Source organism: Eleutherodactylus coqui, chromosome 2, assembly GCF_035609145.1.
Source record: "Eleutherodactylus coqui strain aEleCoq1 chromosome 2, aEleCoq1.hap1, whole genome shotgun sequence".
Lineage (NCBI taxonomy): Eukaryota > Metazoa > Chordata > Amphibia > Anura > Eleutherodactylidae > Eleutherodactylus > Eleutherodactylus coqui.
The window spans coordinates 52,292,920-52,311,069 of NC_089838.1; the positions used below are offsets into that span (position 1 = coordinate 52,292,920).

At 46.6% G+C, this 18,150-nt stretch overlaps 1 protein-coding gene across 2 annotated transcripts in view; it reads right to left on the reverse strand.

Moving 5' to 3' along the window:
* Positions 1–18,150, reverse strand: part of CACNA2D4 (calcium voltage-gated channel auxiliary subunit alpha2delta 4) — a 251,480-nt gene continuing 233,330 nt past the window's right edge. The window contains exons 27-39 of one of the 2 annotated variants that reach the window (XM_066590960.1): positions 13,881–13,942; positions 13,671–13,685; positions 10,969–11,013; positions 10,637–10,699; positions 9,858–9,928; positions 9,650–9,725; positions 8,558–8,610; positions 6,963–7,018; positions 6,672–6,692; positions 6,222–6,339; positions 1,809–1,926; positions 661–738; positions 1–458 (exon numbers count right to left, since the gene is read on the reverse strand). In XM_066590960.1, coding sequence (XP_066447057.1) covers positions 372–458; positions 661–738; positions 1,809–1,926; positions 6,222–6,339; positions 6,672–6,692; positions 6,963–7,018; positions 8,558–8,610; positions 9,650–9,725; positions 9,858–9,928; positions 10,637–10,699; positions 10,969–11,013; positions 13,671–13,685; positions 13,881–13,942 — 863 coding nt within the window. In that variant the 3' untranslated portion in view covers positions 1–371. The remainder of the gene's footprint in view (positions 459–660; positions 739–1,808; positions 1,927–6,221; positions 6,340–6,671; positions 6,693–6,962; positions 7,019–8,557; positions 8,611–9,649; positions 9,726–9,857; positions 9,929–10,636; positions 10,700–10,968; positions 11,014–13,670; positions 13,686–13,880; positions 13,943–18,150) is intronic. The other variant, XM_066590961.1, reaches the window with a different exon arrangement.

Genomic DNA, 18,150 nt, shown 5'->3' on the forward strand with positions numbered 1-18,150 from the left:
TTTACAGAAACTGAAAAAACCCTTTTATTTGTTGGGAACGTCACATATTATAGAAATATAGAGATGAGAATCTTCTGGGCGCCGCTGATCTTGAGGCTCCAGAGATGCTGCTTCCTCGGCGGCCTAGAGCGCCCCCTTCAGGGGACATGCTGTTATCTAATGAGGGATCTTCTCTGTTCAGTGGATCTCAATCATCCAGCAAGTGACAGATGCTTTGGAGAGTCTAGAAGAAGACTGCAGGACATTACTGGTAAATCTGTGGGTCACCTGGGGCCCGCCATATGTTGCATAGATAATTGTTTTTTTCCATGTCTATCATTTTGAGCCTACAACAGGAACCCGATGTCTATAGTCGCTGATGATGGAATTGGTCACCGCAGGGAAACCAGGAGACATGTGAATAGTAACAAAGTGGAGACCGACAGTCCCATCCCTCTGCCGCAGTCCTGGGCGTTTTCCTGTGGAAAAAGATGTTAGGAGTTGGCACATATCAGGGGGTTTTATTGGCTTTGGACTCCCACTGATCACAATGGTGTGCAATCTCCCATTCACCAGAATAGAGGGTGAGCAAGACACAGAGACTGAACTACCCAATTCCTGTCATATAGGTCATCCCTGGCTTTCAACATACAGGGATGACTCCGCCCACATTGCACTTACCTCAGGATGGAAGGCGTGGCAGGAATGTGGCCGTCGCCGGAGTTTCTGGGATCTCATCCGCTCACACTTCACAGAAGCGTTATGTGCAGTGGAGTTAAGATTCTCGTGACTTTATGGTTCTATGTATAGTATTAGAAAAAGTACGTACACCTTATTTGATCTCTATGGTTCTACCTATTGGGACATAATAATAAAAAAAAAGCATGTAGATGAGCTTTTACAAAGCTCATCCACATTGCTGCTACTGTAACTGAACTTGCCACTCCTGGTCCAGTCTAACTTTTAGACAGTCTTAGTAAATAAGCTCCAATGTCCTTTGGACAGATGAGACCAAGGTGGAGATGTTTGGCCATAATGTCCAGCACCACATTTGGTGAAAACCATACCCAGCCATTTCAATACCAATACCTAAGCAGTCGCCGATTTCGGTCATGTATGTTCTATTTTTTCCGGTGCAACATTTTTTACGAGCCGCAAGGTCACCCATGTGAACGAATGCATTGGAATCGAATGGTCATTTTTTTCGGACGGGCGTGAAAACGCTCATGTGAATAAAGCCTAAAGCGGGGTTCACACGGGAGGTAAATTGTGTCCGCAACGGGACCGCATGAAAATTCCATGAGATTGGCACGGGTTTTGAAAGCTGTTTATTCTGCTGCGGCCATCTCTCCCCATGGAGAGGAGAGCCCGCAGCGGAAACAGCAATAAAAGTGACATGTCACGGCTTTGAATCCTACACGGCCTGTCACTTTCAACGCAGCGTAGCTGCAACGGACTGTCCGCAGTGTGTGAAGAAGATTTTTGCAAATCTCGTCCACTTTGCTGCTTAGTCACAGTCTTAAGATTGCAGGTGGAATTTCAGTGCTGAAAGTCCACACAGAAATTCTGCGGTAATATCGTCCCGTGTGAACCCAGCCTAATAATGCTTCTGCATTCTGGGCTACTTTTTAGTAAATAAATGATAACACGGTGCAATTTGTTGTGAGCGTAAGGTAATGTAACGTTACCAAGCTTAGTGTGAACAGATCCTAATCCAGTGCTTGGTAACGTATGGCCCTACAATTCCCAGCAGGCTGTGAACACTGCAGACATGCTGGGACTTGTAGTATAACAGATACATGTCCAATCTTTGTATGATGCAGCTAAAGGATATATTTAACTTCTTTGGCTTGTAAAGAGACTAGGGGGAAGATGCTGCAGTCGCAGAACGAGTCGCTGACCAGGAGGAGGAGGTTGCTGTGCACTACGTGCTGCATGACGTACATCCTGCGGAGTAAACGGAGGAACAAAAGTCACCAGAGAGAAAACGCCAAAGGATCACAGTCCTAAATATATAGAGGGGTAGGGGAGAAATCATAATTAGTCTGCAGTACCAATAAATACCACAAGAGGGGGATGCAAGCAAGCAGAAAGATCATTAAATCCTTTGTGTTACTGCAGGCTTGTAAACGTTCCTAGAAGACCGTGTGATACATTTACTTAAAGTGTTATTTCATACAACAGCCTAAGTAAACTTTGCACTGGTGTAAATACAGAGGCGCAAGCTTCTGAACACATTTCTCGCATCTCAGGGCAGCACTTCCGCGCACCATACTGAAATCTATGCCAGCTGCGAGCTAGCACAAATTCCGACTATACAGTACTTTACCCAAGCTTCTATCATTAATTACAGTAAATCTGATGGGTCATGCACAGCCACATAAATAAATACAGCACCAGAACGAACCTCAGTACATAAGTACAGCCCCAGAACTAAACTCCTAGTATAAATAAAGCACCAGAACCAAGCTCCTAATATGAATACAATACCAGAACCACGCTCAGTAAATAAATACACAACCAGAACCAACCTCAATACATAAAAAGATCAGAACCAAGCTCAGTATAGCCCAAGAACTAAGCTCCTATAATAAATATAGCACTAGAACCAAGCTGGATACATAAATACAGCACCGTAACCCAGTTGAGTACATAAATACAGTACCAGAACCAAGCTAGTACGTAAATGCAGCAGAATTAAGAGATTGTGTAGTGGTGGCTCTGATAGGGCTCCTGTCCACGGACGAATTTTCATTGCGTTCCCCGCAGCGATAATCCGGTCGCAGGAACGCAGTGAACGCTTTCCATAGCGTTGCTATGAAAAGCGCAGCCCCCCTGTCCACGAGCGGGGAATCATAGAGATTCTCCGCTCGCGGCCTGCAAATCGTAGCATGCTGCAAATTGCCGCGATTCTTCCGCAGTGAGCCTATCTGTCAGATAGGCTCACGGTGGGGATCTGTCTGTAGGCTCCTGCTCCCGGGCGGCAGAGATTTGCCGCTGGATTTCGCAATGCCCGTGGACAGACAGCCATAGGCAGCACCTCAGAACATCAGAGAGCAGGAGACAAAGCCAAGAGGAGGAGGAGGATTCAGCTAGCACCACAAGACACTGCTCCACGAAGGAACATGATTACCTGGCAGGGTGGACCAGGAGGGAAAACCAGCTTAAATCATAGTAACATAGTTCGTAAGGCCGAATGATGACAATGTCCATCTAGTCCAGCCTGTTTATCCTCCTATGTTGTTGATCCAGAGGAAGGCAAAAAAACCCTAGAGCAAAAGCCAATTAGCCCATTTGGGGAAAATATTCCTTCCCGACTCCCTAATGGCAATCAGATTAATCCCTGGATCAACCCCTAAAGTTTTCCTACTATTGGGTACCTGGATTAACAATTAACCTAAGATTTGTAACCTATAATATCCTTCCGCTCCAGAAAGACATCAAGTCCCCTTTTAAACTCCTCTATGGATTTTGCCATCACCACTTCCTCAGGCAGAGAGTTCCACAGTCTAACTGCTCTTACAGTAAAGAACCCCTTTCTATGTTGGTGATGAAACCTGCTTTCCTCTAGACGTAGCGGATGCCCTCTTGTTACCGTCGCAGTCCTGGGTATAAACAGATCATGGGAGAGATCCTTGTATTGTCCCCTCATGTATTTATACATAGTTATTTGATCGCCCCTTAGCCGTCTTTTTTCCAGGGTAAATAATCCCAATTTGGATAGCCTCTCTGGGTATTCCAGTTCCGTCATTCCATGTATCAGTTTAGTTGCTTTTCTTTGAACCCCCTCCAGCACTGTAACATCTTTCCTGAGCACCGGTGACCAGAACTGTGCGCAGTATTCCATGTGGGGCCTGACTAGTGCCTTATATAGTGGGAGGATAATGTTCTCGTCCTTCGCCCCTATACCTCTTTTAATGCACGCCAAGACTTTATTTGCATTTGCAGCAGCTGACTGGCATTGGTTACTCCAGTTTAGCCTACAGTCCACTAGTACCCCCAGGTCTTTTTCCATATCACTTTTCCCTAGTAGTACCGCATTAAGTGTATATTGGTGACATCCGTTTCTGCTGCCCATGTGCATAACCTTACATTTTTCAAGATTAAACTTCATTTGCCATTTTTCTGCCCAAGCCCCCAGCTTATCTAGGTCCATTTGTAGCCGCACATTGTCCTCTGTTGCATTAATTATATTATATAATTTTGTGTCATCTGCAAATATTGATATTTTGCTGTGCAGCCCCTCTATCAGGTCGTTGATAAATATATTTAACAGAATGGGGCCTAATACTGAACCCTGTGGCACCCCACTAGCGACTGTGGCCCAATCAGAGTACGAACCATTTATTACCATCCTCTGCTTTCTATCATTGAGCCAATTCTTTACCCAATTACACACGTTTTCACCCAATCCGAGCTGTCTCATTTTGTATATTAGCCGAATGCTTTAGAGAAGTCCAGATATACGAGATCAATAGATTCCCCCAGGTCCAGCCTAGAGCTTACTTCATCGTAGAAACTGATCAGATGTGTCTGACATGAGCGACCCTTCATGAATCCATGCTGGTGAGGAGTTAGTCCCTTGTTCTCCTTGAGGTACTCTTCGATGGCGTCTCTCAGAAACCCCTCGAAAATTTTTCCCGTTACTGAAGTGAGACTTACTGGCCTGTAGTTACCAGGCTCACTTTTGGTCCCCTTTTTGTAAATTGGAACCACGTTGGCAATGCGCCAATCCAATGGTACAACCCCCGGTCTTGAGAGTATTCAGAAATATTAGATATAGCGGCCTAGCTAGCTCATCACTTAGTTCCCTTAGTACCCTTAGGTGTATTCCATCTGGGCCTGGCGATTTATCGATTTTAATCTTCTTTAATCGGTTCCGCACTTCCTCCTGCATTAGGTATGACATATTTTGTGAGGGGTTCACTTTATTCCCCTGCATCTCGTGTGGCATTTCCTTTTCGTTTGTGAATACGCTTGAGAAGAAACTATTTAATAGGTTCGCTTTCCCTCTATCATCTTCAATGATTTTCCCTGCATTATTTGTTAAAGGGCCAGTGCTCTCAGAGCAAATCCTTTTGCCGGTAATATAGTTGAAGAATAGTTTCGGGTTGTTTTTGCTCTCTTTGGCGATCAGTCTTTCTGCCTTCTCCTTGGCAATTTTGATCCTATTTTTGCATATTTTGTTTTTTTCCCTGTACGATTTTAGCGCTTCTTCGCTGCCTTCTTGTTTTAGTAGTTTGAACGCTTTATTTTTTTCGTTTATTGCCCCTCTTACCATCTTGTCGAGCCACATTAGTTTCCTTTTAATTGAGATTCTTTTATTTTTAAAGGAAATGAACTGCTCACATGAGGCGATTAGGATCCTTTTAAACTTTTCCCATTTGTCCTCTGTACTGATATTTTTGAGGATGTTGTCCCAAAGAATGTTACCGATCATGAGAATGTTTGATCAGCTCTGAGCTGATCAAATTTTGCTTTACTGAAGTTTAGTTTATTTGTCGCTCCCTGATAAGGCTTCTTATTGAATGACAGCTGGAAGTTAATTATATTGTGGTCACTGTTTCCCAAGTGCCCCTCAACCTGTAACCCCTTTATTTGGTCCGGTTTGTTAGTTAGTACTGGGTCCAGAATGGCCCTTCCTCTCGTTGGTTCCTGCACAAGTTGGATAAGGTAATTATCTTTAATTACTCTCAAGAACTTATCACCCCTATGAGATTTGCAGGTTTCGTTCCCCCATGTTATATCTGGATAATTAAACTCCCCCATGATAATTACTTCGTTGTGGTTTGACCCCTGTTTTATCTGCCTTAATAGTAAGTTTTCAGTTTCTTATGTTGCTTTTGGTGGTCTATAGAAAACCCCTATCAGGATTTTGTTATTTTTTTCTCCCTGTATCTCTATCCACAGAGATTTCACCTGATCATCTCCTACTCCTATATCTTCCTGTAGTCTCGGATTTAAGTACGATTTAACATACAGACATACCGCTCCCCCTTTCTGGTTCCTACAGTCTCTTCTGAAGAGGTTGTAACCCTGTAAATTCACCGCCCAATCGCACTTATCATCAAGCCATGTTTCCGTTACTCCGACTATATCATAGTTTTCATCGGCCATTCTCGATGGCCTGCCTAGAAGCTGGTGGCTGGCAGCCTGTGAGACTGTATTGGTCACATGTAGCCAAGTATATGAAAGGACTCAAGGAGTTGTGGCTGGATTTTGTGATAGATGGAAGGTCTCACCTTTGGCAGTGACCGCACTCGATGAACCCATTGGCCTCTCGGATGGAGGTGTCATGTATGAAGGCCGGGTACTCTGTGTCACAGGGCTGCAGCATGTCCTGCTTCTTGTGCTTGTGAGCTGAAAGCAGAAATAAAAATGCGTGTAAGACACACGAAATAAACGTCTGACTCCTCCTCCATTACCCATGTGCAATGAGGGCAGAGGATGAGGAGGGCATCTGTAACTGGAGGGTGAAAGATACAATGTATATACGGGGCAGGAGAGAAAAATAGGGTCCTTGGGGGAGGGACAAAGTGCCTGGATGGCAGGGGTGTGGCTTTAGAATAATGGGAGTGGCTATGAGTGACCTGAGTGTGGGCTGGTTGTGACTGACAGACAGGAAGTCATGTATATCGCAGCAAATTAACTAAATCTTTGCCGTGGGGGTGGCCCCGCCTTTTCTTACTTACAGTGATGGAAAAAGGACTTTGCTGGAAGTCACATGACGGGTCACGTGATGGATGAGACATCAATGATTTCATATGGATGGTGGAAGGATGGAAGAAATGAGAGACAATGGGATATTGTGAGTCATATGGTACAGCGGACCCCGCATGGCCCCCGCCAGTAATACAAGAGGTTGTAATAATCCTGTAGGATCCATATATGGTCCATTAGACCTCCTGGGAGTTGCTGCAGCTACTGCATTAGTAAATGTCTGACAGCGGTACTGCACCTCACGGGACTCCACGGCCACCTACCTTCTGCTGTATTATCTGAGGACCATAGAGGACAGAGGCTGAACTCCAGGATGAACCTACAGAAGAGGGAAGAAAAGGGTGAAGCAATTATGGATAAATATGCAATCTAATGCTCTCTGTTATTAGCTGTTTCACAAGATCACTACTTTATAAATATCTCCAGTGTTGAGACCTCCAGAGACATTTACATCATAAGTGTGACTGATATCAGCCGCTCCAGTACTGCTATAACCTCTAGAGACATTTACATGATATATGGGACTGATATCAGTATCCCCTCTTATAACACTCCAGTACTGATATAACCTCTAGAGACATCATATATATGACTGATATCAGCCACTTCTTTTATAATGCTCCAGAACTGATATAACTTCTAGAAACATTTACATTAGATATATGACTGATATCAGCTGTTCCTCTTATACCACTCCAGTACTGCTATAACTTCTAGAGACATTTAGATTACATATGTGACTGATAACAGTATCCTAGGCAAGAGAAGAAATACTCCGGCAGCATAAGAAGGTGCTAAATAAAAATGGATTTATTTCCTTATAACACAAAAAAATATGGCGAAGTTTCGACCGTAAGGTCTTTCTCAGACCTTACGGTCGAAACGTCGCCACATTTTTTTGTGTTATGGGGAAATAAATCCATTTCTATTTAGCACCTCCTTATGCTGCCGGAGTATTTCTTCTCTTGTTTGGAACACTTCATACGAAAAGAAGTTTGGATTTCGTTTTCTTTAGCTATTGCATTACTGAGCCCGACCCATAGTGGTTAAAACATTGGTGCTGCTGGTACAATCTTTCTAAACATGATATCAGTATCCCCTCTTATAACGCTCCAGTACTGATATAACCTTTAGAGACATCATATATATGTCTGATATCATCCACTCCACTTATAATGCTCTAGTACTGATATAACCTCTAGAGACATCATATATATGACTATACTTACATAACCTCTAGAGACATCATATATATGACTGGTATCAGCCACTTCTCTTATAATGCTCTAGAACTGATATATCCTCCAGAAACATTTACATCTTATATGTGATCAGTATCAGCTGCTTCTCTTTTCAGTCATATATATGATGTCTCTAGAGGCTATATCAATACTGAAGCATTATAAGAGAAGCGGCTGATATCAGTCATATATATGATGTCTCTAGAGATTATGTCAGTATAGTCAAATATAAGATGTCTGTAGAGGTTATATCAGTCTGGAGCATTATAACCTCTAGGGACATTTACATTATATAAGTACTGGTGTGTTAACAGAGGAACGGCTGATATCAGTCATTTCTATGATGTCTGTAAAGGTTATATCAGTACTGTAGCGTTATATCAGCTGTTCCTCTTATAACGCTCCAGTATATAACCTCTAGAAACATCAAATTTATGACGGATATCAGCAACTCCTTTTATAACGCTCTCACACAATTATAAGCTGCATGTTCTCCAGTTATTTTCCTTCGAAGGAAACCTGCACCCTGGTGATTCACTCAGTATTATTGCCATTGTTGGGCAGTTGGCATCTACCACATTAGTCCTCACCATGTACAGGACAGGTGGAGTACTTACAAGACGAGGTTACTGAGCAGCCACTGGGCAGCTGAGATCAATGCAAACAGCGGCTGGAAGAGAAGACACAGATGGTTGGTGCCATGTTCACCTGTGGGTACGTGTCATGTGTGGTGCATGTACAACAGAAGTGCTATCTGGGGCGCATACTGAGGGGGCCGCAGCTTATATTGGCCCCATTCTCTTTAACATATGCACCGTGGGACTGTCATGTCATGTGTAATGTGTGCTGGAAGGTAGCAAATAAGCACACATGTCCTGGGATACAGGGGTGAACGAGCAGGAATCTGCACCAGTAGGGGGCAACTTCTACACTGCATTGTTTCCTTCCCACCATACTTTACATGTGATCTATGACTGTGTGGTGGGTAATATATGATGTGTAATTGTGTTCTACATTAAATGTAATGTATGATTGTCTTGTAACATGATGTATGACTGTATGTGTGTCACACATGATCTATGACCATCCTGTTTATAACATACAATCTATGTTTGTCTTGTGAGTAACATGACGTATGACCATCTTCTGTGGTACATGTGGTATATGATCTGTGTGTGTAATAAGTGATCTATGACCATCTTGTGTGTCACACGTGATCTATTGTCTTGTGGGTAACATGACGTGTGACCATCTTGTGTTTACCTATGCATGACTGTCTTATGTGCTGTATGACCTTCTTGTGGGTAATATATGATGTATGACCGTCTTGTAAGTTATCTGTGATCTACAATCATGTTGTGATCACATGATCTATCACTGTCTTGCGGCTTACATGTGATATATAACCATTCTGTGTGTCACACATGATCTATGATTTTCATGATCTATGAACGTCTTCTGTGTTACACATGGTGCATGACCATCTTGTGTGGTACATATAGTGTATGACCTTTGTGCATGTTACATGTGATCTATGACCATCCTGTGTGTCACATATGATCTATGGTTATCTTGTGGGTAACATGATGCATGACCATATTATGTGTCCTATCACTGTCTCATGTGTCACATATGATGTATGACGACTTGTATGTTACATATGATGTATGACTGTCCATCCTATGTGTATCCTGTGCTGATATCCTTACATTGAGCAGGTTGCGGCCTCCGCTGTGGTGATGATACGGGTGCTTGCACATGGCCTGGTAGTCGTACAGCGTCACCCTGAGACGGGAAAGCATAATACAGGATCAGTATGAGTCTGAACACAAGACTACAGCGAGATGCTGGGAGTAATAGTGCCTGCAGCCAGTGACATAGCAGCATACTCTATAAAACACAAGGAGAGGCGCTTACTGCCGGAAGATGCTCATGTGTAGAAGCTGCGTCATCAGTGAGCCATCGACCTCTCCGAGAAACACGCCCGTCTGTAAGGGAGAGAGTAAAGGTGAGCGCCCATCGTGGCCAGAGGAAAACTCTACGGTTATGGTAAGTTGATGGGATTACAGCGACGGCGTATAACCGCTCTGCCTGCACTATGGCTCTGCGTATCATGAACTTAGTTGGCTGGACGCTCAGTGACATTGTATGTTGTAACTGCGTCATTATGTGTTGAGTCATGTGAGCGGTCTGGCATTACGTGTAGGCAGGTGTGTGCCCGGACTGCACACGTATAATGGGCTTTTAAAAGCCAACAGAGTGGGTGCAAATGGTGATCGTGGAGCTTGTTTTATCGGAGCCCTTGAAATGCATTTAACCCTCTCACTGCCGGGATGGGTGGAGACGACTGGTGAGCAAGAACGAAATGTCTCCATCCTCATCTTCCCTCCATATACATCAGGAGATGTAGTATATATACAGCACATTATGTAGGGAGGAGAACCCCCAATATCCTCAAATGACCCCTCCTCATCCTGCATGCTGCCGCCAATATATCAGAACATCACATCTCCCATCATCCTCCCACGCATCCCAGTCAGCCACCTCAGCAATAGGACCGCAGTCCATTAACCTACAGAACCCACGACAAACATCTCACCCCATGCTCCTACCTGCTTCTCCGGCGTCCATGTGCTATCTCTCAGTGGTGGTACCAAACATCCCACCCTCCTACTCCCCCATCATCCTCCACTTACCTGCTCCAGGTCTTTGGACAGTACAATGAAGCCATTATTGTCGATCAGGTAGCAGTTTAGTCTCTGAAAGAAGAAAGCAGAATCTCCTCAGCTCGGACCCTGATGGCAGAGACACCCTCCTCCTGCCCCGATAGATTAGTATGGTGCCCTGCTTTGGTGCATTGTGGGAAAAACCATACAAAAAAAGGAACATCTCCCACAATACAATGCACCAAAAGACACTGTAAGCTCTGAGTGATGTATTCAGATAGAATGTAGAAGAAATGTGAATGCAGCTCTGGAGGTGACTGGAGCATTCCCTCTGTGTATGATGCGTCATGATGCGTACGTACCTCATCCTCACAGCTCAAAGGGCAAGTCCCGTCCACATCACTGCACTGCAGAAGATACAGATGGTGTCAAATATGAATATATGAGCATCAGTCCCCTCTAGAAAACATGGGCAGGTAACCTTTAAATACATGATAAGTTCTGACCAGTCCATGTCCTCAATTAGGACCCCTGAGGCCAGTGATCTGCTCTGGAACTGACTAGGAGACCCCAACATAACCTCTGGACCTGAGGAGCAGACCCAATCAGAATCTCTGAACTTGAGGAGCAGACTCCATCAGAATCTGAGGACCAGACCCCATCAGACCCTCTAGACCACAGAAGCAGGCCCCTTTAGCATCTATAGACCTCAGGAGTGGGCCCCATTAGAACCTCTGGACCCGAGGAACAGACCCCATCAGAACCTCTAGGCCTCAGTGGTGGGCCCGATCAGAATCTCTAAACCTATGTTGTGGGCACCATCAAAATCTCCAGACCTCAGGGGTGGGCCCCATTAGAACCGCTGGGCCTGAGGAGCAGACACCATCAGACCCTCTAGACCTCAGAGAAAGGCCCCATTGGCACCTCAGGAATGGGCCCCATCAGAAGCTCTGTACCTGAGGAGCAGAACCCATCAGAACCTCTGGACCTGAGGAGCAGACCTCATCACAACCTCTAGACCACAGAGCAGGTCCCATTAGCACCTCAGAGGTGGGCACCATTAGAACCTCTTGACCTGAGGAACAGACCCCATCAGAATCATAGAATGGTAGAGTTGGAAGGAACCTCCAGGGTCATCGGGGCCAACCCCCCTGCTCAGTGCAGGATTCACTAAATCATCCCAGACAGATATTTGTCCAGACTCTATTTGAACACTTCCATTGAAGGAGAACTCACCGCCTCCCATGGTAACCTCTTCCACTCATTGATCCCCCTCACTGTCAAAAAGTTTTTCTAATATCTAATTTGTGTCTTCTCCCTTTCAGTTTCATCCCATTGCTTCTAGTCTTTCCTTGTGCAAATGAGAATAGGGCTGATCCCTCTGCACTGTGACAGCCCTTCAGACAGCTATTAAGTCTCCTCTCAGCCTTCTTTTTTGCAAGCCAAATATTCCCAGATCCTTTAACCGCTCCTCATAGGATATGATTTGTAGACCGCTCACCATCTTGGTAACTGAACTTGCTCCAGTTTCTCGATGTCTTTTTTAAAATGGGGTGCCCAGAACTAGACACAGTATTCCAGATGAGGTCTGACTAAGGAAGAGTAGAGGGGGATAATTACCTCATGTGATCTAGACTATGCTTCTCTTAATACATCCCAGAATTGTGTTTGCCTTTTTGTATGCTGCATCACATTGTTGACTCATGCTCAGTCTATGATCTATTAGTATACCCAAGTCTTATTCACATGTGTTGCTGCTTAGCCCAATTCCCCCCATTTTCTTGCCCAGATGTAGGACTTTGCATTTCTCCTCTTAAATACCATTCTGTTAGTCGCCGCCGAATCTGTGAACCTGAGGAGCAGAACCCATCAGAACCTCTGGAACTGAAGAGTAGGCCCCATCAGAACCTCTAGACCACAGAGACAGGCCCCCAATAGCACCTCTAGACCTCAGGATTGGGCTCCATTAGAACCTCTGAACCTGAGGATCGGGCTCCATTAGAACCTCTGAACCTGAGGATCAGACCCCATCTGAATCTCTGAACCTTAGGAGCAGATCCCATCAGAACCTGCAGAGCAGACCCCATTAGAAACTCTGGACCTGAGGAGCAGACCCCATCAGGACCTCTGGACCTGAGGAGCAGGCCCCATCAGGACCTCTGGACCTGAGGAGCAGGCCCCATCAGGACCTCTGGACCTGAGGAGCAGGCCCCATCAGGACCTCTGGACCTGAGGAGCAGGCCCCATCAGGACCTCTGGACCTGAGGAGCAGGCCCCACCAGGACCTCTGGACCTGAGGAGCAGGCCCCACCAGGACCTCTGGACCTGAGGAGCAGGCCCCACCAGGACCTCTGGACCTGAGGAGCAGGCCCCACCAGGACCTCTGGACCTGAGGAGCAGGCCCCACCAGGACCTCTGGACCTGAGGAGCAGGCCCCACCAGGACCTCTGGACCTGAGGAGCAGGCCCCACCAGGACCTCTGGACCTGAGGAGCAGGCCCCACCAGGACCTCTGGACCTGAGGAGCAGGCCCCACCAGGACCTCTGGACCTGAGGAGCAGGCCCCACCAGGACCTCTGGACCTGAGGAGCAGGCCCCACCAGGACCTCTGGACCTGAGGAGCAGGCCCCACCAGGACCTCTGGACCTGAGGAGCAGGCCCCACCAGGACCTCTGGACCTGAGGAGCAGGCCCCACCAGGACCTCTGGACCTGAGGAGCAGGCCCCACCAGGACCTCTGGACCTGAGGAGCAGGCCCCATCAGGACCTCTGGACCTGAGGAGCAGGCCCCATCAGGACCTCTGGACCTGAGGAGCAGGCCCCATCAGGACCTCTGGACCTGAGGAGCAGACCCCATTAGAACCTCTGGACCTGAGGAGCAGGCCCCATCAGAACCGCTGGACCTGAGGAGCAGACCCCATCAGAACCGCTGGACCTGAGGAGCAGACCCCATCAGAACCACTGGACCTGAGGAGCAGACACCATCAGAACCTCTGGCCGTGATAAATTCTGCCACGACCCACAACTATTAACTTACTGTTTTGCAATGCAGCAAAAAATACTTACATCAGTGTCGTTGGGCTGACAGCGATGAGACCAGCAGGAAAGAGCGTAAAAATAAAACCAGAGAGGCAGTCACTGTTAAGTGACAACAATCTACCACAAGACACATAGTAATGTATATCGCTTTTCAGGACTCTGGGAAAGCTGGGTGACAGCCGTCATGGCAGACATGTTGGTTGTCAAACAGCTGGCCAAGATCATACAGCCACTTACCTGCTGCGCCACCTTCCAAAAGATATCCCGCAACATGGACAGTTTCATCTGGACCCCAATAGCTGAAAGGAGAAGAGAAGATGCTGATTATATACAGATGATGACCCCCAGGGGGCACCAGTTCTACACATTGTCATTTTGTCTTTCTCAGTTCGCATTGATTACCAGTAAACAATGAGGTGCCAGCGCTTGTAATTTCCGTACCTGCCACACGAGCAAGCGCCAGTAACCTCTGCATTATCTGTGCGCCCGCCACAATTTGCGCAATGTCATTAACAAAAAGGTAGATTACAGCGGGCACAGAGAGCAGCATGCCAGCTATGGGAAGTATATCACCTCTCCCTGCTGCCCCCTGCGGGTAGCATATTAGCACTTTCTGCTTAGGTTAAGCAGCGCTGCTGATTAGAGCCACCTGATTGGCTCTTCGGCACCACGTGACTACACAGCGTGCACGCGGATTGCCTTCAGCAGCCGTGCAGTACACACTACATAAGCAGACGTGCACTACACACTACACTTAAGCAGCACGGGGTTAGGGTTTAGGGTTAGGGTTAGTGTTTAGGGTTAGGTTTAGGGTTAGTGTTTAGGGTTAGGTTTAGGGTTGGGTTTAGGTAACCCTAACCCTAAACCTAACCCCGTGCTGCTTAAAGGGGTTGTCCCGCGAAAGCAAGTGGGGGTATACACTTCTGTATGGCCATATTAATGCACTTTGTAATGTACATTGTGCATTAATTATGAGCCATACAGAAGTTATTCACTTACCTGTTCCGTTGCTAGCGTCCTCGTCTCCATGGTGCCGTCTAATTTTCAGCGTCTAATCGCCCGATTAGACGCGCTTGCGCAGTCCGGTCTTCTTCCTTTCTGAATGGGGCCGCTTGTGCTGGAGAGCGGCTCCTCGTAGCTCCGCCCCGTCACGTGTGCCGATTCCAGCCAATCAGGAGGCTGGAATCGGCAATGGACCGCACGATGCACCGCATGGTGCACCGTGGGTGAAGATCCCGGCGGCCATCTTACTTAGGTAAGTAAGAAGTCGCCGGAGCGCGGGCATTCGGGTAAGTACTGGCCGTTTTTTTTTTTTTATTCCTGCATCGGGTTTGTCTCGCGCCGAACGGGGGGGGCTATTGAAAAAAAAAAAAAACGTTTCGGCGCGGTACAACCCCTTTAAGTGTAGTGTGTAGTGCACGTCTGCTTAACTGTAGTGTGTAGTGCACGGCTGCTGAAGGCAATGCGCGTGCACGCTGTGTAGTCACGTGGTGCCGAAGAACCAATCAGGTGGCTCTAATCAGCAGCGCTGCTTAACCTAAGCAGAAAGTGCAAATATGCCTGCGGGTATGCTGTTAGCTTTCAGGAAAAGGATATTACATCACTCTGCTGGTATACTGATAGCTCTGGAAACAGACATCAGCCGTTCCTCCTACCCCTTTCTGGTCTCCTGTTAGCACTCAGGATACAGGGCCTCACATCTCTATGCTTCCCCCTTCTGGTATTCTGCTATTGTAGCTGTCAGATTAGGGCCTCAATATGTTCTGCTGCCTCCTGCTGGTATCCAATTACCACTCAGGATACAGGACCTCATATCACTCTGTTGCCCCTTGCTGGTCTCCTGTTACTTCTCAGGATACAGGACCTCACATCACTCCGCTGCCCCCTGCTGGTCTCCTATTATATCTCAAGATACAGGACTTCACATCACTCTGCTGCCCCCTGCTGGTCTCCTATTATACCTCAGGATACAGGACTTCACATTTCTAGCATTACCCCTTCAGTCTGTGCAGACCTTGCCCCGCTGCAGTGCACTGTGGGAGAGGAAGTTTTTACCACTAGTCTGTTGTAGGAAGAGACTACATATGAAAAAACAGCAAAGTGCCAGACACTATGGGCTCTGACTTTGCTTTCAATTCCTGGTCATTGTTGCAAGGCTTATATAAAGAGTCAAACATTTACTTTAGGTATTGCTGCCTTCCAATAGATGGCACTGTGGGGGTATTGTTTCATCTCCCTTATTTGCAGGTAGTGCACAGTTGCAGCTCTGGGTGTGACTGGAGAATCACCTGATGTACAAGGTAGGTATAGTCAGTTGACACCATTTGGATTTTTTGTGCTGTAACATGATTGTCCATTGTCAGGTCATGCTGGGAGTTGCAGTTTTGAAACAGCTGGAGAGCAAATATTCCCGGCTCCCAAGCCAAAAAAAAGGAATCCCTGAAACTGACCCCATCTCCTCCCAGACAAGGACTAATCATCAGATGACTGATCTAAGAATATCCCCCCAGAGACTTCCCACCTACGGCTCGCACCTTCCCTCGCTGCCACCTCTCACTCTTCCAGCAGCGAAAATGTGAAGTTTTCCCCTGCGTCATTAAGTCACAAATATAGGAACTTTATACCATGTCATACCCCATATATAACCGTCTGGGGGGGCTCATACATTGCACACGTAGCCAGTAACTGCTTCATTAAAATCAGCAACTGGACCCCGTCTGACTCTTCATACAGAGTAATACTTAACATGAAACTGAACAATCATCACTGAAAACAGTCATTACTAGAGAGCCATAGTGACATCACTGAGAATGCCACCTATTCCTTCACTAGAGAGCAGCGGTGACATCACTGAGAATTCCGCCTATCCCTTCACTATAGAGCAGCGGTGACATTGCTGTGCATGGCACCTATTCCTTCACTAGAGAGCAGCAGTGACATTGCTAAGCATGCCGCCTATTCCTTCACTACAGATCAGCGGTGACATCACTGAGAATGCCACTTATCCCTTCACTAGAGAGCAGTGGTGACATTCCTGAGCATCCTGGCTATCCCTTCACTAAAGATCAGCGGTGACAATACTGAACATGTTGCCTATTCCTTTACTATACAGCAGTGGTGACAATACTGAACATGCCGCCTATCCCTTCAGTAGAGAGCAGCAGTTACAATACTGAACATGTTGCCTATTCCTTTACTATACGGCAGTGGTGACAACACTGGGCGTGCCGCCTATCCCTTCACTAGAGAGAAGCAGTGACAACGCTGAGCATGCCGCCTATCTTTTTAGTAGAGAGCAGCTGTGACATCCCTGAGAATGCCGCTTATTCATTCACTAGAGATCAGTGGTGACATCACTGAGAATGCAGCCCATACAGTCATTTGCGTGTAGTGGTGACATCACGGAGAATTCAGCCTATCACTAAAGAGCAGAGGTGATATAACAGAGTGTAGCCTATCTGTTTACTAGAGAGCAGCGGTAACATTACTAAGAACGCTACCTATATATTCACTAGTAACAGTGACATCACTTAGAGTGCAGGCTATCCATTCAGTAGAGAGCAGCGGTGACCTCACTAAGAACGCCGCCTATTCCTTCACTAGAGAGCAGCGGTGACAACACTGAAAGTTATCCATCCACTGTGTTCAGTCCTTGAGCGCCCAGCATTCCAGCAGCGCCATCCGCAGGAGCCCTGGAAGCTAACAATGCAAAGACAGACGCAGCTCTGCTGGTATTAATAACTGGTCGCCTCAGTGATGGGGGTGTTTTTTGGATTATAGTCCCCTCACATTTCTCATGGGAAACGTGCACTCTCCATGTAGCTCCGCCTCTCCGCTGTAAATAAACTGATGTAACAAATGATTTACAGCCTAATTATAAGATGCAATGATTACAAGGCAGACAGGTACGAAGACTAATAACGCCGGGATCTGGACCTCATGAGCTGTGAGACGTCTTCCACTGACGATACATCTATGTAGGCTAGTATGCAGAAACTATCAGTGAAGAGTGGTCACAGCAGCACAGAGTATTTCAGGAGAGCAGTCTGTGATGCTGGGGAGGATGATGAGAAGTAGGCTGGTGTATCACTGGGCTGCAGGAATCCCTTCAGCACCGCAGTCAGCGCCTCAGGCTGACATAACAGACAGGCCGGTGAGCAGCTGCTGCGCTCCTCTTGCTAGTGACATCACAGTTAATGGTTGGGGACTTGCTGGAAGTTTGAGGTGGGTGGCGGATCCCATTGTGCTCCACAGATGGGTGATCTAAGTTGACAATGCTAATTACATGGGGGAGACAGCAGCAAGACAGTAATGCCCTGAGCACACCCCGAAAACAACAGCAAACAAAAGAGACAGCAACAAAGAGACCCATATAATGAGGGGGACAGGACAAGAGCCAAGAGGGGGCAGAGAGAAGAAAACAAAAATAGCAAAAAGGAGGAAGAGACAGCAAGTGAAGGAAGAGACCACCTCTGGGGGAAGAGACAGCTAGAAAGGGATAGCAAGC